Raw genomic sequence first — 26,961 nt, forward strand, 5'->3', positions numbered from 1 at the left:
GATGAAATATAATATTGGTACATCATGTGGAGTTCAGATGTGGATGTGCGACATGACAGAAGACACGCAAATCTTTCTGTAAAACGTGTTGGTTACTGTATTCAAATGTGACGAATCGTCAGTAACGTAGTTTGATTTCTCTGTCAGACAGCTACAGAAAACGTCTACTGTACGCAGATGTAAGCCTTTTAGCATTCGCGAGGCACGCGCATCTATCTCGTGAGTAGTCACGTGGAGACATGACTCGCGAAACTGTGACCTTCAGCCGCATATATAAGCAGCGTGCAGAATATATCGTGCAGAGTTCCGCGGCAGCAACTGGGTCAGCAGCAGGCAAGTATTGCTCTATCCTATTGCCATAGTTTGCAGTTTTCATTCTGTGACCGATCTCATTCCGTACACGCCAATTTCCTCGCGCTTGTAGTAAATAAACGACAGCACATAAATACCCATCAACTTAGAACAGATGCGTAGTTTAAACATTAATTCACATTGTCAACTAACGAGTAACATGCGAAACTACAGTGCTCTATCATACAGATATTATGGTTTGTCATAAAACGTCCCATTTTATCTGGTTCAGTTGTGATAACAGAGTAAAATTGCTTTTCTTAGCTGTTAGCGAGAATTGACGCACTCATGTTCACCGCTGAGGCATTGCAAGTACGCAGGATCAATATACGAGGGCTATCCACAAAGTACATTACGTTTTGGAATTAAAAATAAATAAAGTATTGGAATTTTTTTATTATATACAGATGAAAGCCACACTTCAATACTACTGTTCTACATAGTTGCCATTTAAATTAAGGCACTTATCGTAGCGATGGACGAGCTTGGAAATTCCTTCGTGGTTTAAGGCGCAGGCGGCCGAATTTTACGACGAAGGAATTTCCAAGCTCGTCCATCGCTACGGTAAGTGCCTTAATTTAAATGGCAACTATGTAGAAAAGTAGTATTTAAGTGTGGCTTTCATCTGTATATAATAAAAAAAATTCCGGTACTTTATTTATTTTTAATTCCAAAACGTAATGTACTTTGTGGATAGCCCTGGTAGTTCTTTTCGTACGGCGATATTTGCGCCGCATATTCTGAAAAGCATTTTATTTTTATTAAAAGTCTGGAACTGTAGATCTAGCAAAACGTCATTTTTCTCTTCCGCCTTAAAAATATTTCTGAAAACATACAAACTAACAGGGTGGTAGAAAATCTGTTTGTTGTGCGTCCTTGTGTTCATTATATCTAATGGGTACAATATTCTACTGAAACTGGCTACAAGAAATGATGAAATTTGTGGTACAATGACTCCGCCACACTCACCGATTCCATCCGTTTTCATGTATAGCTTATAAGTTTCTGCGTACTCACAGAATAATTTCAGAAAGTTTCCTTTAGTGCAAAGCAGTTCGCCGTCGTAGAGATCGACTTTAAAGTTTGTCCAGCCTTCTTCTTGTTATTGTGCCTCGGGGGGGGGGGGGGGGGGGGTTATATGCAAACTCACAATAGCTTACACTGTCGGTGTAAATTTTCAGACGTGATTCCTGCACTGCTAGAATTAGCACATTGTTATCGTAAATAATATGGAATATTAGTCGTGTGACTGTGTTTATGTAAGAACAGCTTGTTATGTTAGTCATTACGAACTATTGATTCACAGTATTATTCTTTTACAAGTTTAATTGCTTATTTCAGTTTGTGGTGCATTAAAGCTATGCGTTCGTTATGCAATATTGTTCAAATATTTCCCTTCATCAGCTTGATAAAAACGGGAAAGAACTGTGTACTGTGAGGCGCATATGGTTTGTTCAGTCAACGATCTGGAAAGGTGTGAGAAATTATACGCTCACCTAACTTAGATTCTGCCGGACCCGGACAACAAAATTGTATACTTCCTACCAATAGACCTAAATTCAGCTGAAAAAAAAAGCTGGAGTTGTATTATCAAAGAGTCACATACACACTGTGAGAGCAATGGCGCAGTCGATGACCACCCTCGAGATATGTTTGTGGCTGTTTTGTGAAACAGATATTAAATCAGTACGTGTAGTTCAGAAATGGCGTAGCGCCACGTTCTCGAGATTGTCTTTGTTCTTTTTCTGATTAATTGAGATATTGTAGTTAAATGATTGTGGTGAATAATGTTGACGGTTATCACCTGTCTTGGCTGGTTCAAATGGCTCTGAGCACTATGGGACTTAACATCTGTCGTCATTAGTCCCCTAGAACTTAGAACTACTTAAACCTAACTAACCTAAGGACATCACACACATCCATGCCCGAGGCAGGATGCGAACCTGCGACCGTAGCGGTCACGCGGTTCCAGACTGAGGCGCCTAGAACCGCACGGCCACACAGGCCGGCCTATCACCTGTCTTACTTGCAGAAACACACTACGGGCTAGTCAAAATTTGACAGGAATGTTGGATGTAGCGACAGTGGTTTAGAAAAATTAGTCATAGAATTTCTTATGAAATGTCGTCTATGCCCTTCTCGGGCTCATAAACTTGTGGTTTCTGTACAATGGAAATTCTGTACGTGGTAAAATAACTTCGTCATTACACTGCCGTTCACGTAAAAAGCAACATTATAAAACTGCAGGCCAACATGCGCATAATTTATTGTCTAATTAGTCAAATAATTTGTTTTAAGAGATATAGTTTTTCTTTTTCTAATAGTTTTGTTAGTTTCTTGGATTGATTCTTGATTTCGAGGCACAGTGTATGTAATTATGATCTTTGCTCTAAGTTATTATGTCCTTTCTCAAAATTTCAGTAGTGAAATTTCTTATCGATTAAATACAGTAAAATTTGGTCCCAAGCTGATCCTCTCTACTGAACTCTCTCTCCCACACGTAGCTACGAACTTTGATCAGTTGATATATATATATATATATATATATATATATATATATATATATATATATATATATATATATCACATTACATCTGCTTCACTCGAAATATTATATATATATTACATCTGCTTCACTCGAAATATTATGTAATGTCGTTGTGTTTTTGCCTTACTTAGTTTTATCTGTAGCAGTCATTGTTACTTCTGTGACTATAACTTTTGTTAATTAGAAAATAAATCACCTTCAGTCACAAATCCTAGTTTTTATTTGACTACACGTTGCATCGCAAGCCTTGGGGACATATGTGATGGCATCCTATCTTTATGTGGCTCACAAGGATTTGCGTACGGTAAAAGATAGCGGTTTTATCTTGTACATTGTTGTCATGTGTGGTTCTGTTAACACAGCAGCACGTTCTCTATTTCTCTTTGTGACGAATCACACTATCTTGAGCTATATCGTGTCTCGTAAAAGACCAGTAAGGCCGTGAAAACTGTGTGATATCTTGCGCTAAACTTCTGACCAAAGTTTGGACTGAAGTACGACGGAATTCACACGCAGATATTTAACCCCCGCCCCGTTTCATGAGAAACTTTAAAATAAATGGAAGGCAGCAGACCTTGATCACACAGAAGGCTAGACGCAAATAGAAAGAAAAACACACATCTGTCAGCTTTGTCTAGCACTGCATCTCTTACTAATTAGTGGATTGTTTCGAAATTTTTTTTGAACTTAAAAAAAACAATTGTGGATTTTTCTACCGTCAAATTACTGTTTTTATACAGTTTTATGATAAACATTATAAATATAGCGTAGGTCAATGTTAATGTAGCTACAAACTTTGATCAGTTGATAACAAAATCCTCATGTAGTACACACAGTATGTGTAACATCTTCTGTATTCTCACTGAAAATTTAACTGAACAAGTGTTATGGGAAAGCTTGCGTAAATTCATACTATTAATGTTGGTGACAGATACAAGCATATACGCGAGAGAAGCAGCATGCTGCGTGTGAAAGGAATGCGGCTAGTCCCTCTACACACCCGTTTGCCTTGTTGCATAGAGTTAGAGCAGTTCTCCTTGGCACTGACTCAGCGCTTTGTCAGTCAAACATAGAAAAAAGCTTCGCTGGTAAACATGCATCCTATGCGAAGACCTGAGAACATTTCATCTGTGGTCTGAGGGGTGAAGAGAGAGTATGCAGTAAAAGCGATGCCAACAGTGACAAAGGAATTTAGTAGGAGTTTCTTCCCTGAAGAACTGATACTTACGTTACTTTCAACAGTGTGGTTAACTTTGTATGTGAACTAGTTACCACGGAATTTGCTTTTATTGAATTTCTTGATGCGTGGCATAGTTCGTATTTATTACACACTAAAGGATATGTACTTCCACAAATATATGTAGCACTTGAGCAACAAACATTCAGTAACACATGAACAAACTGCTTCAGCGAAACAAAAGTAAATACTAGCAAAAATAATCATTTACTGACACTGGAAACCTGCGCTGTTACCAACATGTACAATGTATCATACGTATAATCACTGGAAACAGAAGGTTTACAGTTCTTTTCGAAATATGCTGGTTTTTGTAACAGAAATAAAGGGGGCGTGGTGGCATACATAATATAACGATATGTTTACGTAATGTGTATACATAGACGTACAGTTATAAATGTCCCCGTTCGTAGTCGCTAATTATAACAATATGTTTACTTTTGTGCTGTAACATATAGCTATAATCAGCGGTGGAAATATATTTGCGAACGCCGACCGTGTGCGGCTGTTTCTTTTTGGATCGTCTGATCAGTCGGAAGTTGCATTGCAGGGGAGAGTAAATGCCTGTTCAAAATATAATTATTTTTGGATAGCTCAACATGAATTTCCTAAGGGACCGTAGTTTATCATGCATTTACCAGTAGAATATGGCGCGGAGAAAATATTTCGCCGAATACAACTTCCGTCCGATTTCGACGAAAGAATTCGTGACTGTGAACTCTCTATTTGGCAGAAACATAAAGAAAATTAAATAACTTCATGAAGTAGTGAGACATAGATTCTATATTAAATACATAGTCCATACACCAATTCCATTTAACTCTAAATTTATGGCAATTAATAGATGAACTTACACTGCAATGAAGGATTTAACATGGATGCCGTTTTGACTGGCACTTCTCTTCTCGTAATGAAAATAATTCCTTTGACGTTTTCACATACACGTCGCACAATAAATTTACTGCAGAAAAATGAGTAACTGTGTAGCTGTTAATCGAGAATATCTCGTACATCAAAATAATGTGTAGAAGTGTTGTTCTGTCCGTTTTTCGCGCCGCGGTTTTTAAAAGTAAGTAACTCACTGCATCTCTGACGGCGCTTCGACAATAAACAAGTTACGTCACAGGTCGTTAAACAGCCATGCAGAAAACCATGGATGACTATGGTTCAATACGTCATGTGGAAAGAGAAGGAAATTTTTTTCATTTGCAAGAACAAGTAAAGATCCTACACTTGTAGCACATTACAAAACTTACTCAAAATTACTAAGAAAAGTTCTTAAAAATTAAGAAACTCACTTATTATATCAGAAATAAGTTATTCTCACGATAGGCTTAGAGCTATGTGGAATGTAATGAAGCCGGCCGAAGTGGCCGTGCGGTTAAAGGCGCTGCAGTCTGGAATCGCAAGACCGCTACGGTCGCAGGTTCGAATCCTGCCTCGGGCATGGATGTTTGTGATGTCCTTAGGTTAGTTAGGTTTAACTAGTTCTAAGTTCTAGGGGACTAACGACCTCAGCAGTTGAGTCCCATAGTGCTCAGAGCCATTTGAACCATTTGAATGTAATGAAATGTGAGCCAGGCAACAGGCCCTGGAACAGAGCACCATCACTATTGAATTAAATGGAATGGCTATAAATGATCAGGAAGAGGTAGCAGATATGTTTAACAATCATTTCTTAAATGTAGTAGAAAATACAGGGACAAACAGCACAAGAGAAAACTTACAGCTCTTTAAAGAGAATGCAACATTCGTATCATTCAATCATATGAATATCTCACTAACCTCACCTTCTGAAGTTATGAAAATAGCCACTCAAAAATAAAAGCTTATCTGTATTTGATGGAACCTTCATCAGGTTATTACAGATTTCTTCCCATTTAATAAGTACTGTATTATCTTAAATATGCAATGCTTCACTAACCCAACGAATTTTTTAGAGAGATGGAAATACGCCATTGTTAAACCCCTCCATAACAAAAGTGATAGGAGAGATGTCAGTAACTACCGGCCTATTACACTACTGAGATCCTTTTCCAAAAGTTTTAAGGAGGTGGCGTATTCTAGAATAGTATTCCACCTAAGCAACAAAAATGTCTTCAGTAAATCACAGTTCGGATTTCACAAGAGTTGCTCAAACGAGAATGGCATTTACACAATCACTCACCAAATTTTGCTAGAATAGCACTGGTTGAAATATTCTATGACCTATCTAGGCTATGTGAATCAGAATATTCTACATAAATTGGGGTTTTATGGGATTGATAGTATAGACAACCACTGGATAATGTCATAGCTAATGAAAAGAATACAGATAGTTGTTCTTGGCAATTTAGTCAATGTAATCAGTAAACATTGTTCTAACAGAGGAGGAATCACATATAGGGTTCCCCAAGCCTTAATCTTAGGTCCACTGAAGTCCCTAACATATGAAAATAGTCTTTTGTTTTAATACAAAACAAACAGAATTAGTCCTTTTTGGGAATGACAGTAGTATTGTAATCGTAAGGAATGATAAACAGAGTCCTTTATAAAGTACCATTCAATAGTTTTCTATGAATGGTCTCATTCTCAATTTCGAAAGGATACAACAAATTCAGTTTTGTACACCTAAAGGTACTACACCTATGATAAGTGTAACACATGGTGACGAAATAATAAATAAGTGGAAACTTCCAAAATTTTAGCTGCTTATATCAGTGGGAATTTGAACTGGAAAAAGCACTTTCTGGAACTCCTATAACAACTTTGTTCATCCGCATTTGCACTGAGATTCATTGCAAACCCTGGGAAGAGACAAATCTGTAAGTTGATGTATTTTGGGTATTTTCTTTCAGTGGTATTATATGCAGTAACTTTCTGGGGTAAATCATCTTTAAGAAAGAAAGTCTTCATCGCTCAAAAACATGCTGTGTGAATATTATGTGGTGCTGGCTCACGATCATTTTGTAGACATCTGTTTAAGGATTCAGGGTACTTATAAATGGTGGAAAAACCGAATTTTTTTGACTTTATTTAATTCTATAGTCTTTCCTGATTACATTGATATATACATTATAGGGTTTCAAAGGAAAATTACTTATATACACCAAATTTTAAAGTTATGGTCATGTATGCCACCATGCCCCCTTTATTTCTGTTACAAAAATCAGCATTCTGTTTCCAGTGATTATACATATGATACATTGTATATGTTGGTAACTTGCTCGCGAAAGGCAAAGGTCCCGAGTTCGAGTCTCGACCCGGCACACAGTTTTCATCTGCCAGGAAGTTTCCATCAGATGAAATTCCACACTCGTAGAATTAAGGGAGGTTATTTAAACCAGTACCTCAGTGAAAGTCCTTCAGTATAATATTGTGGTGCTGATACCATTATCTATCTGTTCACTATTTCATGGACCACTAAATAATTGTGCAATAGTAACTTGTGAAAATACATATTAGGTTCGTGGCTAGCTGGTGATGTTGGGGCAGCTCTGAAAGGAATCAGAAAAATAAGTAAAATTCAAACATTTATTTAAGACTTACTGGCAAATATAAAACTGCCACAAGTTAACATTTAGACAAATGTACTGCTGTCCAACGTGTTTCGAAGGGCTGACTGGTAATTTACATAAACTGAATTTGCTTTCCATGACAAAGAATATATAAACCTTCTGTCTGGATAGAAAAAGTGGTCATCACATTAACACGTAACGTAAAGCAGATATTTTATCGTACAGAATGTATGGACTATGGCTAAAAAATCATACTGCTGAAACATGAATTAGTGATAAATGAAAGACACACATCTAAGCCTAGAGAAGCAGTTTTGCCGAAAAAATCAGAGTGTTCCTTATCCTGTGTTACATCCCATATGGCAGGTGTAACTATGTTAGAATAGCTCACATTTTTCTACAAATCTGTTGTGGGAATGGAGATTGAATAGAACTAAATTTTATCTGCGTCTGTTACTACACAGTAACATGTGCTTAATTTCTCCACACATCTAACATTTGATGAGTGTTATAACAGTTTAGTTCCTTTTTCTGAAGATCTCAACTGCAAAAAGAAAGAATTTCCTAGGAACCAGTTTCAAATTTCTTCGTGATGTTTATACCATATTATTTATGGTCAAACCTCAAACATTCAATAGATTTAAAATAGAGAGGCGTGTGGGAGAGAGACACCCAACATTTTTCATTCATTCTGTTAGTTTTTCGTTTTTCATATTCTGCTATTGCATAAAATATATAAGGCACTGTCAAGAGTAAAACTGTAAGGCTCATTGTTTTATCTTAGAAGTATAATAACTCTCATAGTGTATCAAGGGAAAACACATTAATGTGGTCACATGTAAAATACATTTTATGGATGCTGAATGCAAGCTAACACAGTTCAAATGTTCAAATGTGTGTGAATTCCTAATTGACCAAACTGCTGAGGTCATCGGCCCTAGACTTACACACTACTTAAACTAAAAAATTATCTTATGCTAAGAACAAAACACATACACACACACACACACACACACACACACACACACAACACACACACACATGCCTGAGGGAGGACTCGAACCTCCAGCAGAGGGACCGCACAGTCCGTGACATGGCACCTCAAACCACGGGGCCACTGCGCATGGCCAACTTGTAATGGAGTCACTGGAATACAGTTAACAGCCTATTTTACTGTTACTTTTACATTGTAGCAGTCGACTGCATGAACAACACAGCCAGGAAATAAATATTAACGTGTTATGATGAATATAATCCTGTTACACTAATGTTCTGTTTCCTCTTCTTATTTCTCTAGGAACCAAAATGGCTATTATCTTTGACTCCTGGGTGACTGAGGCGTTGGCCCTTCTGTCAACGTTTTTTGCGATACTATACGTTACATTTAAAATCAATTACACTTACTGGAAGAAAAAAGGTCTGCCATATCTAGAGCCGTTTTTCCCGCTGGGAAATGGCTGGAACACAGCGCTAATGAAAAAAAGCCCTGGTGAGGATCTGAGGGACATTTATTTCGAAGCAGAAGGCAAGGATGTCGTCGGTATTTACTCCTTAAACAACCCTCTTCTCATTGTGAGGGATCCGGAGCTGATCAAAACGATCATAGTGAAGGATTTCAACTACTTTCCCGACCGGGGCATCTACGTAGACGAGGAGACAGATCACCTGTCGGCGCACCTCTTCTTCCTCGGAGGAACCAAGTGGAAGGGTCTGCGACAGAAGCTGACGCCCACGTTCACGTCGGGAAAAATGCGCGCCATGTTCGGCATAGTGCGCGACTGTGCGCAGATTCTGGCTGACGTCACACCTGCGGGCAGTGTTGTGGAAGTCCGCGAGCTGATTGCCCGCTACGCCACTGACGTCATTGCCTCCTGCGCCTTCGGCATCGACGTTGACAGCCAGCACAAACCCGAGGCGGAGTTCCGGCAATGGGGCAAGCGCTTCTTCAAGCCATCTCTGCGTACATACCTGACTCAGGCTCTGGGATTCTCCAATCCAAAACTACGCACACTTTTGCCTATAGCCTTCACGCCAAAGGACATCACCGAGTACTTCACAAAGGTCGTCAGGGACACAGTCAAACACCGAGAGGAGACAGGGGTCATAAGAAAGGACTTCCTGCAGTTGATGATTCAGTTGAAGAACAATGGATACGTGGATGACAGCTTCTCAATCACTGGGCGGAAAAATTCTGAACGTAAGTCCTATTTCTTAGTGCACATGGTTTTTAAAAAAGTACTGAAACTTTAATTTTGGGAATTATCAAGTCTGTTGAAGAATACTATACATAACTAGTATTTATTAGTGTATACAATTTTTTTAAAAATATTGAAATGTTAATTTAAGGAATTATCTAGGCTGTTAATCTTATATGTCTTTGTATTAAGATATTATTGTTCTGCTCTCATTTCCATCATACATCGCAAAGATCCCATTTAATGACATGAGATTTAATGCCCTTGATATTTTAACACATCATTACATACTGCAGTTCGCTAATAAAATTGTAATGATTATCTCTCTTAGTTTAGAACTTGGCAGTCAAATGAATTTAATAATATGTGACTCTCTAAGGTGTGGTAATACTTTTGGATAATATCTGTTTCCGAAATCTGTTCACCCACGACTAATTCCTACTGTAAGAGCGATGTTAATACCAATAGACAACCTTCATGTTATCAGCTACATCTTCACTGACACATCCATAAGCTCTTCATTATGAATGTGTAGATGAACAAATAAATTACGTTGGCGATCTCCATATAGAATCTTCAGTGGTAGCAACTCTGTGGAACGTCTAGTCTTATGATGCACTGTATTGAGTCATCAGTGGCTGGCATCTTATTTTCCCTAGAATGTTATTTTGGGAATGTTTAGGATGTGGGCATGGTCTGGTGGAGTATGGTAAGATGGGCTGACAGAGGCCACTCTTAGGTAGCAGAACCCTTTTACTAATTTATTTTAAGCTCGAGCCCTCATCTGTAAGTGGCTGGAAGATGGGCCTAGACACTTGGACTCTGCAGCAGTGAAGCACTGCAGTAGAATGCCTGTTGCTGCTAGGCTCGGTGCAGTCCCAACATGACACAACCTCAATCAGCGGCTGAGTAGCATCAGGGCTGATACCGCAGTCTCGTGTTGTTATGACGTTAGTGTCGTTGCTGAGCCATTCTCAGCTGAGGCTAGAGACAGGCACAGACATTTGGGGTGCAAACACAGACTGCCAGCTGACCTGTACCTCAGTGGTTAGGAGGGTCTCGTGTCCGGCCCAGCAAGTGGCACTTTAGGCAGGCGGTCTTGTCAGTATGATGGTAGAGTGGCGGCAGAAAGCGGAGGCCAACAGTATGACAAAATTATGACAGGATGACTCATTACTTTGACACAAGCCAACCCAGGCCAGACAGCTGGTACTTATTCATGTAAGAAGGGGTTTGTTGTGGCGTCACGGCTGTAGAAGTCGTGTATTCTGAATGTCATACTCTCCCTGGTTACAGTAATCGTCTGGGTGCTGACTGGCAAGTGAATGGCAAATCCCAGAGAACACCATGGTGAAATGCTAGGTCAGTGTATTGCCGTAAGTGGCCTGGTTTAAGGCATGAAGCCGATCTGTCTAGGTTTCTGTCTTTACACTCTTCCCTTTTCGAAAAGGTTTATTACTTCATCCATTCAATAGTGTTTCTTGCTCTCGTTCCATGCCATACCTGTAGGAAGGTTTTGAGGTGTAAAACAGGACATTACTACATTTATATCTGCATGGATACTCTGCAAATTACAGAGGATTCTCCGAACTACCATCACAATGACTCTCCATTATTCCAATTTCGAACAGCGCTCGGAAAAAACGAGCACCTATATGTTTCCGTGCGTGTTCTGATTTCCTCTAGTTTATTATGATGATCGTTTCTCCCAGTGTAGGTCGGCGTCAACAAAATATTTTCGCAGTTGGAAGAGAACATTGGTGATGGAATTTCGTGAGAAGATTCAGTTGCCATGAAAAACGCATTTGTTCTAATGTTTCCTATCCCAAATCCTGTAGCATGTCTGTGACACTCTCTCCCCTGTTTCACGATAATACAAAACGTGCTGCTCTTCGTTGAACTTTCACTTTGTACTCCGTTAATCCTATCTGGTAAGAATCGCAGATCGCCCAGCAGTACTCCAAAAGACGACCCACAAGCTTAGTGCAGGCAGTCACCTTAGTAGACCTGTTACACTTTCTAAGCGTCCTGCCAATAAAACGCAGTCATTGGTCTGTCTTCCCACAACATTTTCTACGTGTTCTTTCCAATTTAAATTGTTCTTAATTGTAATTCCTAGGTATTTACAGTAGTTGAATTTACGGTCTTTAGAATAAACTGACTTATCGTGTAACCGAGATTTAACGGATTCCTTTTAGTACTCATGTGAATGACCTCACATTATTCATTATTTAGGGTCAATTGTCAATTTTCACACCATTCAGATATCTTCTCTAAATCGTTTTGCAGTTCGTTTTGATCTTCTGATGAGTTTACTAGACGATAAACGATAGCATAATCTGCAAACAACCTAAGCCGGCTGCTCAGGTTTTCTTCTAAATCGTTGATACAGATAAGGACAGTGAGACTAAATCTCGTAATAAGGAATTTTACACTACCATTATTAATGAATTAATGGTAAACTGCCGTCACTAGCACTCATCAACTCGTCTACAGGTTAACGTATACATTACTGAGCTGGGCAAAATAGGCAGGCAATGCTTATTTTATGCATTATATTATGATGTTTTCAAAAGTTAATCCGAATAGTGCACTTGGTAGTCCACGTATATGAAGGTCAAGACTGGTGGTGTAATTCTGTGGTGCATGTAGCAATTATCATCATTCTTTTTTGCGGCCCAAGATGTGGCTCAAGCTCACAAAGTTGACGACAGCTCAGTGGCCTTTGTATCAAATATCAGAAATACAACTCTTGTTATTTACTAAGATACATGTGCAGGTGGTTAGTACTGAGTTGTGTGTAGTTTGGTGTAATAGCTATTGAGTGACTGTTGTGGGCCAATACGTAGTTGGGTGTTATATTCCTCGTTACGTCTAAAAGATATTTTGTCATCTTATGTTTAAATGCTGAAGTTCTCCCAGAATTTAGGTGAAGTGAGTTTTGGGCTGGAGGAGGGGTACCGTTGCGCAGATGTGGTGTTCCATTAAACAATTGCTTTTTTTAAAATCTAAATACTTTTGATAACAGAGTACAAATACACTTTCAATAAAAAAAAATACTGTGACCTACAGAGACACTTAAGCAGGACTTAAGCTCTTGGGCTAGTGCTTGATGTGATTACTATTCGTTCTTCAGCTCACCTTCCCAAAGAGTAACGTACTGGTACAGTAGGATTTTGTCACATGCATAGGACACAAGCTCACGTAACAGGCGCCCATAACATGGAACACATCAGTCCTCTTACGTCTCCATAGTTTCTGTAGCTTCAGACCTATCGGATTAGAGTCAGGTGAAAGGCAACTCTTGCTACTGGACCTCCTCGAACAAACCATTGCTCGTTAAACGTTTCTGTTATGTACTGTCGTATGAGGTGCAGGAAACTGGGTAGTGCCCTGAACGCTGTCTTCTACATGGTAAACGTTCTTCAATAGGGCAGGTAATTTGCCACGCAGAAATAGGTGATACACAGCAATTGTTATTATTCTGGTAAAGTGCACAGCCCTGCGAGCATGGTCAGCCAGTCTTGCCGCTAACACACTGATACTAAATAGAATCTGATGCTTTGATTCCATAATAGATCAAGGATTTGCATCTGACCGTACTACTGTACATCAAACCCGCCTTATACACACATGTTACAAAAAGGAATGTATGTATGTATGTTGCACATCTCCTCCTAAACCGACGGACTGATTTCAACCAAACTTGGTACGCATATCACTTACCGTTTGTAAATCATCGGTGTGGTGATAATAACCACCTACCTATCAAATGGGATGATGTGGGATGGGGGTGAAAAAGCTGTGTACCCCACCAGTCGTGAATACCCATAATTTAATCGCTGACGACCCCCACAGAACGGGGAAAGGAAACAAGTTTACTGCTCTCTACATTTTCGTTGTTCATGCAGTGAAACTGCAGCATGAAGCATGACGTTTTAATTTATTTTGTCTTTCCTACTGACTGAATTCGCAACAAACTTTCTAGACCCTCTTCAAGTATACCACTGAATGTATGAGCACGATTACATCATAATACGAACCACAGTTCAGAAGATATGACGCCATAAACACTGAGTTGCATGAAAAACGACCGCATCATGCAACACGTTTAAATTTATTACATCATTGCTACTAATACTGTTTGAAACACTGAATGTACCTAGAAAAATCTCTCATTATACGACACATAAGTCAAGAGATATGGCGTCAGATACAGAGATACGTGAAAACCTGCTACAGTATGTATGACGTTTTAACTTATTACTTCTTTACTACAAACCCTGTTCACGACATATTTTGCAGACAGTAGCCACATACACCACTGGATGCACCTGCAAAATTACACCATTCTACGACGCAAAGTTCAGGCTACAAGGTGCCTGAAAATGAAACTGCAGGGCGGAACTCGCTAGAGATACAGAATAAAAATGTGTACAAATATATGTGAAATATGTTAAATTTATGTGAAATATATCTGACGTGGGTAAAAAAGTTATCCTAAATCCTTGGAACGATTTAAACAAATAATCTAGAAGCTAGAGTTTAGAATCACCAGCCTCCTCTTGGGGTGAGCGTGATAATGTGGAGAAAGTGGGGGAGGAGAAGATTGACGGAGAGAGACAGAGGAGAAAATGACAGAAGAAGGGGTGAGGGTGATGGGATAGACAGGAAAGAGGAGGAGATGGACAGAGACAGGCGAGGAGGAGAAAGGCAGAGAGTGGGGGAAGAAGGAGATGAACAGAGAGGGGCAGAGGAGGGAATGAGCAGAGAAAGGGAAGAGGCGGAGGACAGAGAGAGGGGAGAGGAGGAGATGGACAGAGACAGAAAAGAGGGGAAGATGGTCAGAGAGTGGGGAGTGGAGGAGGTGGACAGAGAGGGAGTGGAGTAGATGGGCAGGAAAGTGACGAAGGAGGAGATGGGCAGAAAGGGGAAAGGAGGGTATCGACAAATATGAAAGTTCAAATGTGTGTGAAATCTTATAGGACTTAACTGCTAAGGTCATCAGTCCCTAAGCTTACACACCACTTAAACGAAATTATCCTAAGGACAAACACACACACCCATGCTCGAAGGAGGACTCGAACCTCCGCCGGGACAAGCCGCACAGTCCATGACTGCAGCGCCTAAGACCGCTCGGCTAATCCCGCGCGGCGACAAATATGAAATCGGAATAAATACTTAGCTGGGCAACGATGGGTACTCTGCTAGTCTACCAGTAAAATGCAATCTATGAACTGCAGGCGTTCAACATTTCGCATCGGTATACATTGTCAGAATCCGGTCGTAACTTACATTAGCACAGTCTGAAGACTAGGCGTAGAGACAATCAACCGTGAGAAATAAGCTATCAACTTAGTTCTTGAAACAAGTAAAATGGTTCGTATCTTAATAAGTATTTTTTTGCCAGACATTCGCTCACAGGACTTTCTTTTAATTTACACTAACACTACCTCATATCAGAGTAAGAGACACACGGTCCTAAACATCCTGCAGAAATGAATGTATATCTTCTTTAAGACTGTGCTTTATTTTTTCCATCACGACATTGTGATAGGCTAAAAAAACTTAAAGAAACTACAGGAGACTATAGAAGACTTGGAAAAATGGTGTACAAAACACAAGTTCGTAATCAACTCCGACAAGACGGAAATGATGGTATTCAGACCAGGTGGGCAAATCCCAAAAACGACAAGAACTGCACTACAAGGAAAGCAAATATCTATCACAAAAGATTACAAATATCTAGGGATAACACTCCAGCCGTCCGCAAAGTGCTTCACTGAACACACAACAGAGAGAGCGACACAAGCCATCAGAGCGATAAACGAAATAAGTTCCGTCAGAACGCTAAATCTAGACACAGCTATGGCGCTCTTCAAATCAAAAATAATACCGATACTGGCTTATGGGATAGAAATCATATGGATAAACCTAAATGAAAAGAACTTAGAAACATTGGAAAGAGTAAAAGCAACCTATATCAAAAGAGCATTGTGGGTAGCAAAAACCACAAGATCAAGAGTAGTCTACCTTCTCGCCCGAGAATCTTTCCTCATAGAGGATCTAAGGACAAGGTTCTTACTTCCCAACATATCAGCATCGGAGAACCTACTAAGATCACTACTCAAGAAAAGAGGGGAAGTACCAAGGGAATTCAATGGATCCGGGGCCATGATCGACCGCACTTGGACAGCAGCAAATTTTGAGATGAGACACGTACTTACAAGACTCGCAGTACACAGATTCCACCATGAAATTTGTGCAAATACAACATACCACAAGTGTACACTATGTGGACAGTCTTGTGAGAGATACCATATAGAAATATGCAACAAGAGGACCAGATCAATTAGAGACTATGCAATAAATGGTTCAAATGATAATCTGTTATAATACCTGCACTGAATGTAATCTACTACTAAGAATTATGCAGACACTCAATACATCCTTGTAATATACTCTCAAATGATTGTAATCGTATAACTACAATGGCTATTTTGCTGCAATAAATCGTTTAATTTATTTTCTCCATAGTATGAATTTACTGGTAGTATGGGTTACAGTAAAGTTTTCTGCTATTGTTGTTGCTATTACAATTAGTTATAATATAAGAACATTTCGAAAGCACAACTTCCACTCACTCAAGCTTACAGGGTGGAAATGTTCAGATACTAACGTCCTTTGACTCCTAGTAGGAAGACAGTTCGTAATACTAAGAGTATTTGCTTTACGACGTATGTTACAGTTTCTTTACGAACACACTTTGTCCCTGACAGAAAAGACCCTGACAACTAAGGAGGTGGCAGCGCAGGCGTGGGTGTTCTTCCTCGCTGGGTTCGAGACTTCCTCCACCACCGTAAGCTTCTGCCTGTATGAGCTCTCTAAACACCCGGACATCCAGAAGAAACTGCAAGAAGAAATTGACGACATGCTGAGAAACACCAAAGGTGATGTGACGTACGAAGTTATTATGACCGAGATGCCATACTTGGAAAAGGTGGTGAACGGTACGTTATATGCTTTTGGTTATTACTGTTCATTCATTATCGCAGTTACAGTGGAGCTGTGAACACATTAAGGCCATTAACAGGGGAGAGTTTAAATTACGACGAGGGTGATCACGAAGTTTTCATTATCATTTCTAAATAAAGAATTACATAATATTTCTTTGTTTATTTTCTGGAACATGTCTGCAGCCCCGGTACACATGGGAAGCCCTATGCCACAGTGCCGTGATATTTCGCTTCTGTGTCTGTAGCGGCGTCCTGCCGTAGTCCTTGGATTTCAATGTGTAGCAGGACTGCAGACACGTAGCCACATGCAAACAAAACATTAAATATGTAATTTTATTGTTTTCGAGCTGATAATTAGGAATTTATGATAAGCTTCGAAAAAAATTAAGCCAAACACTCAGTAGTATTACCCAACTTTCTTGTTTACTTACTATGACGTAATTCGGTACAGAATTATTAGTGACACCCATAAACAACATTGTTGCTTTTCATATTTATTTTCGTATATTTACATATAGACTAAGTTATGATTAGTGCACTGGTGCAATGAAAACCTTACAACAGATAAGAACTTATACAGAAATAGAGGCGCCCACCAATCTACAAATTTTGACTTTGCCTCCATCACGTCCCAACCGAAGAAGCTTGCTTACGTGTATGAGATCCCGTATCATCGCTGACTACCATTACCCGATTCTGTCATTTACTTTTTGATCACATACAACTATATACTACGTCCTGCGTACGTAACAAAAGCAATCACACACACACAAACACACACACACACACACACACACACACACACACACACAAACAGAGAGAGAGAGAGAGAGAGAGAGAGAGAGAGAGAGAGAGAGAGATGTCTTTCTGATTTGTTCATTCATGCAGATTGGACGTTTGTAACTCCTTCCCCACAAGGCACCTTACTTGCTCGTCAGCCACAGAGAATAACAAGGTTTGCTCTAACAGCACCTTAAAACCTTAAACATTTATTGGAATATTTTTGATAATTATTTGTTACAATTCCTAGAAGATTCATTACGCTGTTTTGTTTTTGGCTGTTATTAATCAACCAAGAGGAGACAATTATTACTGTTTATGACGGGGATAATCGAGTTTACTTCAGTATTACGATTAAAAACTTACAGTTTTTATTCTTCATTTGAGTGGCCATAGTGTCCGTAGTTGCTTTATAAGTCTTGAGGGTATTTTTGTTCTGTCGTTGCAACTACAAAATATGCGCATTTTTGTAGTTGCAACGACAGAAGAAAAATACCCTCAAGAATTATAATTTTTAGTTGCTTGACTGCAACAGTGCACATAGATGATACAGGGAGAATATCAAAAGCCGTGAAGAGGTATTGACACCAGTTATACTTCTTCTTCCTAGATTAACGGTTTTCATTTTAGTTTCAAATGCGCTAATTGTTGTTGATGAGTATCATAGTCTGCAGCAACACTGCTTTCCACTGCCTTCTGTCTAATAGCATTACAACCACCTAGGGCAGCGAATGGTCCGTCACCTTCCCACATTCCATCAGTTCCTCTACTCCTACACATGTTTTCTCTCCTTCCTCGTCATTTGCTGGTGATATATGTAAACGTAAACTCCGTACACAGGCCTGTGGAGTGCCCATTAGCATCTACCGACTCCTGCTCCATCCTCTGCCAATTGCATCACTGGATGCTGTATGCATATGCTTAGGGTCAGCACACTGTTCTCTGGCCGTTGTCAATTTTCGTGACATGGAGGCGCTACTACTCGGTCAAATAGTTCCTCAATTGGCATTACGAGGATGGGTGCGCTTCATTCCAGTCCTCCCACCAAGAAAAATTCTTTGGCGCTAACCAGGAATCGAACCTGGGTCCCACACATGGCATTCATTCACTTAGCTACAGAGGAGGACATCATCTTGTGATATGGACATTACAATCTGCAATATAAAGTTTTTTTTTATCAGTCCTCAGAAGAATAATTCCACAACTGTGTTTCTCATAGTATCTGACTCTGTTATCTACCTTGGTGCTTATAGCAAAGGAAACACTGCTTTTACCACAGTGCTAGCCATAAGCCAGACTGTTTAGAAACTAGTGACCGATATATTTTCTCTTACTATTGTGGGATTATTACGATCACACATTTTCTATGATTTATTTTCAGTCTACAATTTAACTAAGATCTCTATGGGAAGATTTAAAACTTTATATGAAGCGCCACTGTGCAACACCTGCTAAGCCTTATACGTTAACATCTGCCCTTTTCTTTTTCAGAAACCCTTCGTATGTATCCGCCCGTTCCAGCTCTCAATCGCGAGGTGGTACAGGATTATAAACTGCCAGGGCACGACTGCGTCTTGGAGAAAGGAACTAAGGTGATCATTCCCATCATGGGACTCCATCACGACAGCAAGTTCTTTCGAAACCCTGAGGAATTCGACCCGGAGCACTTCTCTGAGGAGCAGAAGGCATCCAGGCATCCTTACAGCTATCTACCCTTTGGCGAAGGGCCTCGGATTTGCATTGGTGAGTCACTCAATCCTCATATTTTATAAACTTTTTACATAATCTGTATGAAAATATTTTGCCGTCTAGTGTAACCGACGCAGAACTATCGAGAAAAACGTTAATAACACAAGTATGCAGCACATTCATCGATAATTGTTGTAATGGATGGGGCTGGAAGGCCAGTATGTTGGCCTGTGTTGTTAGTTTCATGAGCAAACAGTTCACCATCCTTGGTGTGGAAACAGATAATGATGGGAGGAATCCTGGTAGCCATCCGCCATATCGACTTGAAAAAATCGTTGACGAAACATACATTTTATTAGTGAAAACACTACAACACTCGTAACGACACTCTGTCGTGGCAACACCCTCCAGAACGTCTGCTGAAGACAGCAGGATGGAAGTGCTCTTGTAAGCAGACGGCCTGCAGTCTCCGGCAATCTGTCGTGTTGCTCGCCTGGAGAAATGGTGACTCAGCGGAAACGCTGACGTGAGGTGGGTGTGGCTGCTTGTGTGTCGACTGGACGCTATCTCGCAGCTCAGGGCAGGACGTATCAAAACGTGCGGAATCCAACAGTGGATCCCGAAGAGGAAGACCCTGCCCCTGCAGACGGAAGCTGGCAGAGACAATATGCCCACGCAGGAGAAGTTGGTTGGTCGCTTGCACCGTCCTGGTCTCGAACAGAGGTAGTGGGCTGGCAGCGACTGGAAGTGAGAACAGCGGTGGCCCAACGGCTGGAAGGCTCTAAGTCCACAACATGACTGAGAGCCAGCAGTAGGCCTGCAGTTAGTGGAGACCCAGTCTCGTGGTGGTATCTTGTACATCCATGTCAACCTGTAGACTGGTATGGACCTCTCCTCAGTGCTTGCGGCTGCCAGACTGCATGCATTCTATTCCAAAAGGAGGGGTATTTATACAAGTTGGTGCATATTTGTTTCTCAAAGGCGTCGATTCTCTTCCCTTAGCCCCAACAAAGCCTGCAGCTCGGTCTTGAAATACTCAAGCCACCGCACAGCTGTGGAGCTGTCTTTCTGCTGTGTCGTCGTCATTACGACGCTGGATCCTCACCTGGACCGCAATGTAGTAACTGCCTGGTGTCGAAAGTGGCAATGCTTGTTGTATCAGCAGATAACCCTGACATGAGTGGGTTTGGTCGGCTCTGGTTGGCTCGCTTCCACGGCCTCTTGCATTAGCTGTGCCAGCGTCATCATTATATGTTGTAGTGTCAAAAAGCAGTGGCCCCACTCTGTGTTTAAAATACTCCTCAACCAATTGATAAACTGGTGCCTATTATGATTTTGCCAAAAAATCCAGAAACTTAAGTACCTGAGGTTAATAAGTTCAGTCGAGATGAACGTCAGATACTGGAATACTAAATCACACCAAATTTACAAACACTACTATTATTGCTGTTGTTATGCTCTAAAGTCCAAAGGCTCCTTTGATGTAGCTTTCCATGATGGTCTATAAGTACTGGTACCTACTTCCATTTGAACTGTATACTCTATCCGTGCCTTTTTCTCCCTCTATAAAACCCCTCCACCCCACGCACACACTTCCCTCCAGTACCAAATTGGTGATTCTTTAATGCTCCAAGTTGCGTTCTGTTTAGCCATCTCTTCCTTTAGCCAGGTTGTGATATGAATTTATTTTTTCTCCGATGCGGTTCAGTGTCTCCTTATTAGCTATTTTATCTACCCATTAATTCTTCGGCATTCTTCTGTAACGTCACATTTCAAAACGTTCTCTTCTCTTCTTCTCCGGACTGTTTATCGTCCGTTTCACTTACAAACAAATCTACAATTTGGGAAGAATTTCTCACATTTAAATGCGTATTTGATGTAAAAAAATTTAATTGCTTCAAAAATGCATTTGTTACTATTGCTAGTTGGTATCGTCAGTTACTTTTCTCTCCAAATAGTGAAACCCAGCTACTAATTTTAGTGCGTCGTTCCTTAATCTAATCCCTCACAGTCGCATGAACTAATTCGACTGTATTCTATTGTTCCTGTTCATCTTATAACCTCTTTTCAAGACGTTATTTATTCCGTTCAGTACTCTTCCAAGCCCTCTGCCGTCTTCCAAAATTCAAAGCCTTCTGAAAAAGTAAACAGTTTTCGTTTCTTCTCTCTGAACTTTAGTCTCCTTTTTAAATTTTCCTTGGTTTCGTTCACAGCTTAGTCAACGCACAGAGTGAATAACGGATCGCAAGCCTGTCTCAATCACTTCACAACTGCTATTATTTCCCGTCCTTCGACTCTCACAACTGTGTTTGGTTTCTGTACAAGTAGCAGATAACCTTTCGCTCCATATATTTTATACCTGATACTATGCTCATAGTTAAAGTGAATCAGCAACACGTTACCTGTCAGAAACTGTCTGTAATCGGTAACAACACGTTAAAAATGGCATGACATAATATCTGTGAAATCCGTTCATAAATTCTCTTCCTACTATGCTAGGAATGTGCATAGACAAATAAAAATTTACGCCACACTAGTATGTTTTGAGATGAGGCTACACTATTTCTTCAGTGGACAGAATTCTAATTTTTATTTATTACTGTGTCATAATTTTATTTATTTCCAGAGGAAACCACGTCTGTATTCTTTCACAGATTTTAACATCTCAAAGGTTATCTGTAGATCTACATGCTGCTTTATATCTCTGTGCTCATTCAGGAACGTGCATTGTCACTCAGTGTGTGACAATATATGATTCTCATTTAGGCTAAGATCCAGTACTGAATATTGAAGTGAAGATGATTATTTGGCACTCTTAAAGCAAGTCATGTAGTAATACAAATGTGATCGCATAATAAAAAACATAAATTCCTTTACTTTCCTTGTTTCCATTTATCAGTACTGCATAATATGTTTATTTATTTATTGATCCCTTTTTTAAGTTTGTTGTTAATCGTTTTAAATAATGCAAATATTTGCAATACTGTAGTGCAAACACCGTAACAAAGGCATTACGCTGTTTTTATTTTGTTTTGATTTTATTCCTGTACACTAAGACAAATTTTAATACGGAAATGAGACTATTAACTAGTCAACTGGCATGAAATCTGCTAGAAATGACGAAGTTCAAACACAGACTACGTTGTGTCTCTCCACTCTACTGTCTGAAATAAACTCTTTGCTACGCTTGTTGTTTGCGCACTACCGAGTATATTTCTTTTTGGATGATAGAAAGACCACAACTCCTTACCATTCACCTACAACAAAAAATTATGGAGATCGCTTTGAGTTGAGAAATAAGTTAAATCATGCTTGCCATACTCCTGGAACGAAAACGGGCAGACTAAATGGTACATGTGATCTACATACAATACATTGCTCTATTCAGAAATATCTTGTTCACATTTGGTTGAGTTACGACGGTTAACCGATTTTGGCTCTATTGAGTTGTAATTGGAATTAAAAACACAGAAAACACAAAAGTGCAAAATTACTGTTAAACAGTTCAACAGTTATAAAAACATTAAAAAGGGCAATATGAAGAGAAAAATTAAAATGTGACTGGTATTTCGTTACGAAACTAACATGTACAGCACACTGGGTGTATATTTTTATATTTCTCTGTATCATGACATTTTCAATATCTTCATAACTACATTTAATAGTAGTTTTTGTCTTTTCTGGAGTTTTAGTTCTGATGATGAATGATTAGAGTCGTAACTGGTCACTGTTACAACTCTGACAAGTGTGGTCAACAAGTTCATAAATAAAATAATTCATTCAATTGCAGTATTAAATCGAGTATTTTGCGAAATGTCGTCCTACAAACGACGGAATGGAAACTGACCAAGGAGTATATGACAAGTAGTTTCGTTTCAATTTTCAGCTCCTACGAGAGAATGGGCGCTATATGCCGGATACATAAATTAAAAAAAAGTTACTTCAGAATTTGTTTGTTTTTAAGTTTGATCCCTCTCAGTGATTGGTATGAATCAACACGGGTTCAGTATAAGTAATTGTTTATAAATATGTTACACTCCTTTGTGGGATGAATTCCTTTCTGGGATGAATGAAATTACGTCTTTGATTCTTTCCCAAAGTTTACGACTGAAAGTTTCCCAGAATGAAAAATGTTCCTGTCATAGCACAAAAAAGCTGAATATGTCCTGGGCAGAGTCAGACTTGTAAAAGAAGGGAATTAGCTTTTTAACTGACGTGGCAGTTTCAAAGACATTTGAAGCAAATATCTTGACATACTCGCGCGTGTTTACTTAGTATTGTTAGTAACCATGTCATGTAATATGGAGTAAAGTAACATGATACATGATGTCATGTGGTATAACATGACAAATTTCATCGTGTCATCCAACATGACATTTGTCATGACACACAGTATGATACAATGTATCATTAAAGTTTAGGATGCATGCATCCCCACTAGGGATACTTCCTATTGTAGATGCATCCTACTCTCTAGTAGGACATAAATTTGTGTCTGTTTGTTCTTACACCTCTCACCATACATGTAACAGGGGTAGGTTTTGGGAGAAATGATCCCATTGGGGAAAAAATCAAACCCCTCCTCTTCCCCAGCTAGAAATAAAAAAAAAAATATTTTAGCATCCCCCAGGAGCAAATCTATCGCCAGAAATTTTATACCCCTTGAAAAACTTCTTTAGCTATTACATGTATGCTCGTCAACCATATGATACTGTGTACTGTTTATCATGGCTGGCGAATCTTCTCGATTTTGGGCGCAGTATCAGGGAAATAAATCGCAACTGCAGATATGCCAACATCTTTCAGCTAAGAGAGCTCACTGTATTGGGTAATTAGGGTTAACTCATAAAAAAGCATGAATATATCAAGATGTTTTGACTTAAATGCCTCTGAAGCTGCCAGATAAATCGAAAAGCTTGTTCCCTTCTTTTAGAACCCTAACTCTGCCCTGGACACATTCGCCTTTTTTGGGCTGTGACAGGATCATTTTTCATTCTGGTTCCCAGCTTTTACTTTACCATAATTTTGACACTACACCGCCATAGCTTGGCAACGGATGTTGATTTTTGTTAACTCAAACGATGACTGATCCAGTACAGGTTTTTTTATCTTTCTAACGATGTTGCTTGAACTTATTACTCTGGATCCTCTTCAGTCACCTGCCTGGTATGGTTGATTTGCCCTATATAGCCTACTGTCACACCAGCATCACTACCACGACAAGGTCACATGCATGCAGGAAGCTTTTTGTTTCATTTTTTAGTTTCTTCGATGCTTTAGTTATTATTTTTATATACACGAGACTCTATATGTAAAGATAAGAAAACAACAATATAGACTTAATACGGTGCACAAAATAATAGCGAACATAAATACAATACCGAGCGAAATATTAAATACTGTGCGAAGTACATGATAATGTATTTAAGTAGTTTATATTATGTAAATAAATTTACGATACGACAAAATTACATAGACAAACTAACTTAAAAACTTACTACATCGCAAACTGAACGATTCGCACAACAAGTAATAAATTACTGAAAAGCATACTTCTTGTCATTATATCTTGTCTTAAAATTCTTGTCATTGTTTATTTAAAGTATGCAATGATAAAAATGAAAAATAAAGAACTGCCTTTAGAAAAACTCAGGTGAATAACTTTGGAACGAAGTAATGCAACAACCAATCCGAAATAAGGATGAGTATGATTGGCAGAAATAAACAGAACAACCAAACAACGTATGCATGACCAAATACTATCAACATCTCACTCCTGTAACAAAATAAACGAATTAAAGCTTGTTTTGTCCGAAATTATAATTTCTACAATATAGCATAGTATTATTTGAAGGAAACGCTGTAAAAAATTTTCTGTTGATTAAAAATAAGCTGAAATTCTTTCTGACAATTATTTTTAAAGGAATTTCCGGGTTAGTTAAATTGTCTGCGTGGTCATCGACAAAACTTTAAATGCTCGATCAAGCAGTATAGCATTTCATACAGGGCTGTTTTGGTGTAGTGCATGAATTGATTTGCATGTGGTGAACAAAATCTTTAAGTTATAAACAGAGAAGCAATAATCAACTGTAATAACTATTTTTTATCAAATCCGAATTCAGGCTTAAAATACAACGCATTTCTGCGAAACACAGTTTCATCAAACACCTCACTTTTCGCACATAAGACCCGAACGATGAAAGATTTTTGCAAACGGTTCTTATAATTACCATAAGAATATATTTGTTATTTTCGTCTGTATCACTTTAAACTGACCCAGCTCGTGGGATTTGTATAAAACCGGATTTTACGTGTATTTTACGTGATACTTCTGACCGTTATGCCGTGGCACGATTAAAACTTTAACAAAACAATAGGACGACATTTAACTACCAGTGCTTGTCTACCTCCTTACAAAATTTGAACCGATTGGCACAAGTTTGGAACCTAGAAGAGACATGCGTAAAAAAAATTCAAAAAACGTGTTAAACGTGTTTTTTTGCAAGTGAAATCCAAATGAAGCTATATTTTTAAAATTAAGTTTTCAATTTCATGGTAAGAAGGGATTTTTATTGATTTGATTCACTTTAAACCGTTTCCGCACATACCATTTACGTAAGAACGAGTTTTACAAGTTACATTTAGCTCGACTTTAATCTATCGTATCTCTACAACGGATAAAAATTGTTAAATGCAAAATGTTCGAGTTTGAATTTATCCGTTTATCTACATCCTTGAAAAGTTTGAACCGAGTCGTACAGGTTTAATGTACAGAAGTGGCGCACTTCAGGAACCTCCAAAAAACGCGTTTTTTGGGCGTAAAAACCAAACGAAGCACGATTTTTTAAACGGTTGAGTCTTATCTAAGTCCGACACACCGGTGGACTTAATTAGAACTACCAGTCTCGCTTCATCCGGGAGTTATTTAAGAGTGACCGTATCCGCACGTAATATCCGAACGAGGGTGACTGCTTTTGGATGTAAAATCCGAACCGTGCAATTAGCTGAGCATTGATTTCAACCCAACTAAAATCTTTTGAAAAGGGAATGAATCGATTCGCACAATTTACCTGGGCGCCAACTTGGGTTCTTCTATAGCTACAGTAAGACAGGTGTTCGAATGGCTACACAAATGGATGCTGGTTCGAGATTTCCATTCATACGTATTTGGTACAGTGCTTCCACGGTACAACACAGCATTATCAGTCACATCCACAATGAAGTGATGACACATTTATTTTGTTGCAGGCATGCGTTTCGGATTGATGCAAGTGAAGTTAGCACTGATACACCTGCTGTCAAAATTTGACTTTCTGCCCGCTGGCGATAAGCAGTCGAATCTACGCATGGCTCCCAACAACATCGTGCTGACACCAATCGGCGGAATCGACCTGAAGGTGGAGCGGAGACAAGTGGCTGCAAGTTGAACACCCTCAGTCGACAGCTTGTAGCACAATAGGATGCTCGACCTAAATTTAAATAGTGTGAAAGACGGTGTAATCAAGTGCTGACCTAATCTTGATGTATTACACTTAATGAACTTAAATGTGTTAGTTAACAGTGATTAATTCCACACGTTGGATTCTGAGCAAAAGACTGAAATTAAATTTACTATGGAACTCAAAAGCAATAAAACTGTACTCATATA

At 39.2% G+C, this 26,961-nt stretch overlaps 1 protein-coding gene across 1 annotated transcript; it reads left to right on the top strand.

Moving 5' to 3' along the window:
• Positions 1–301: 301 nt before the first annotated feature.
• On the top strand, positions 302–26,961 carry LOC126262306 (cytochrome P450 6k1-like). The gene is made up of 5 exons (XM_049958843.1): positions 302–333; positions 8,931–9,830; positions 16,608–16,838; positions 19,116–19,367; positions 26,562–26,961. Exons 2-5 carry the CDS (start codon positions 8,939–8,941, stop codon positions 26,738–26,740), a joined length of 1,554 nt encoding a protein of 517 aa, XP_049814800.1. The 5' UTR covers positions 302–333; positions 8,931–8,938; the 3' UTR covers positions 26,741–26,961.

Source organism: Schistocerca nitens, chromosome 6, assembly GCF_023898315.1.
Source record: "Schistocerca nitens isolate TAMUIC-IGC-003100 chromosome 6, iqSchNite1.1, whole genome shotgun sequence".
Classification (NCBI taxonomy): domain Eukaryota; kingdom Metazoa; phylum Arthropoda; class Insecta; order Orthoptera; family Acrididae; genus Schistocerca; species Schistocerca nitens.

What these genes read in the sequence shown, in the direction of transcription:
- LOC126262306 (XM_049958843.1), top strand. Translation starts at nt 8,939, where the DNA reads ATGGCTATTATCTTTGACTCCTGGGTGACTGAGGCGTTGGCCCTTCTG. An exon ending in TGGGCGGAAAAATTCTGAAC is followed by an intron (nt 9,831 to 16,607) that starts GTAAGTCCTATT and finishes TGTCCCTGACAG; the next exon opens with AAAAGACCCTGACAACTAAG. An exon ending in CTTGGAAAAGGTGGTGAACG is followed by an intron (nt 16,839 to 19,115) that starts GTACGTTATATG and finishes TTTCTTTTTCAG; the next exon opens with AAACCCTTCGTATGTATCCG.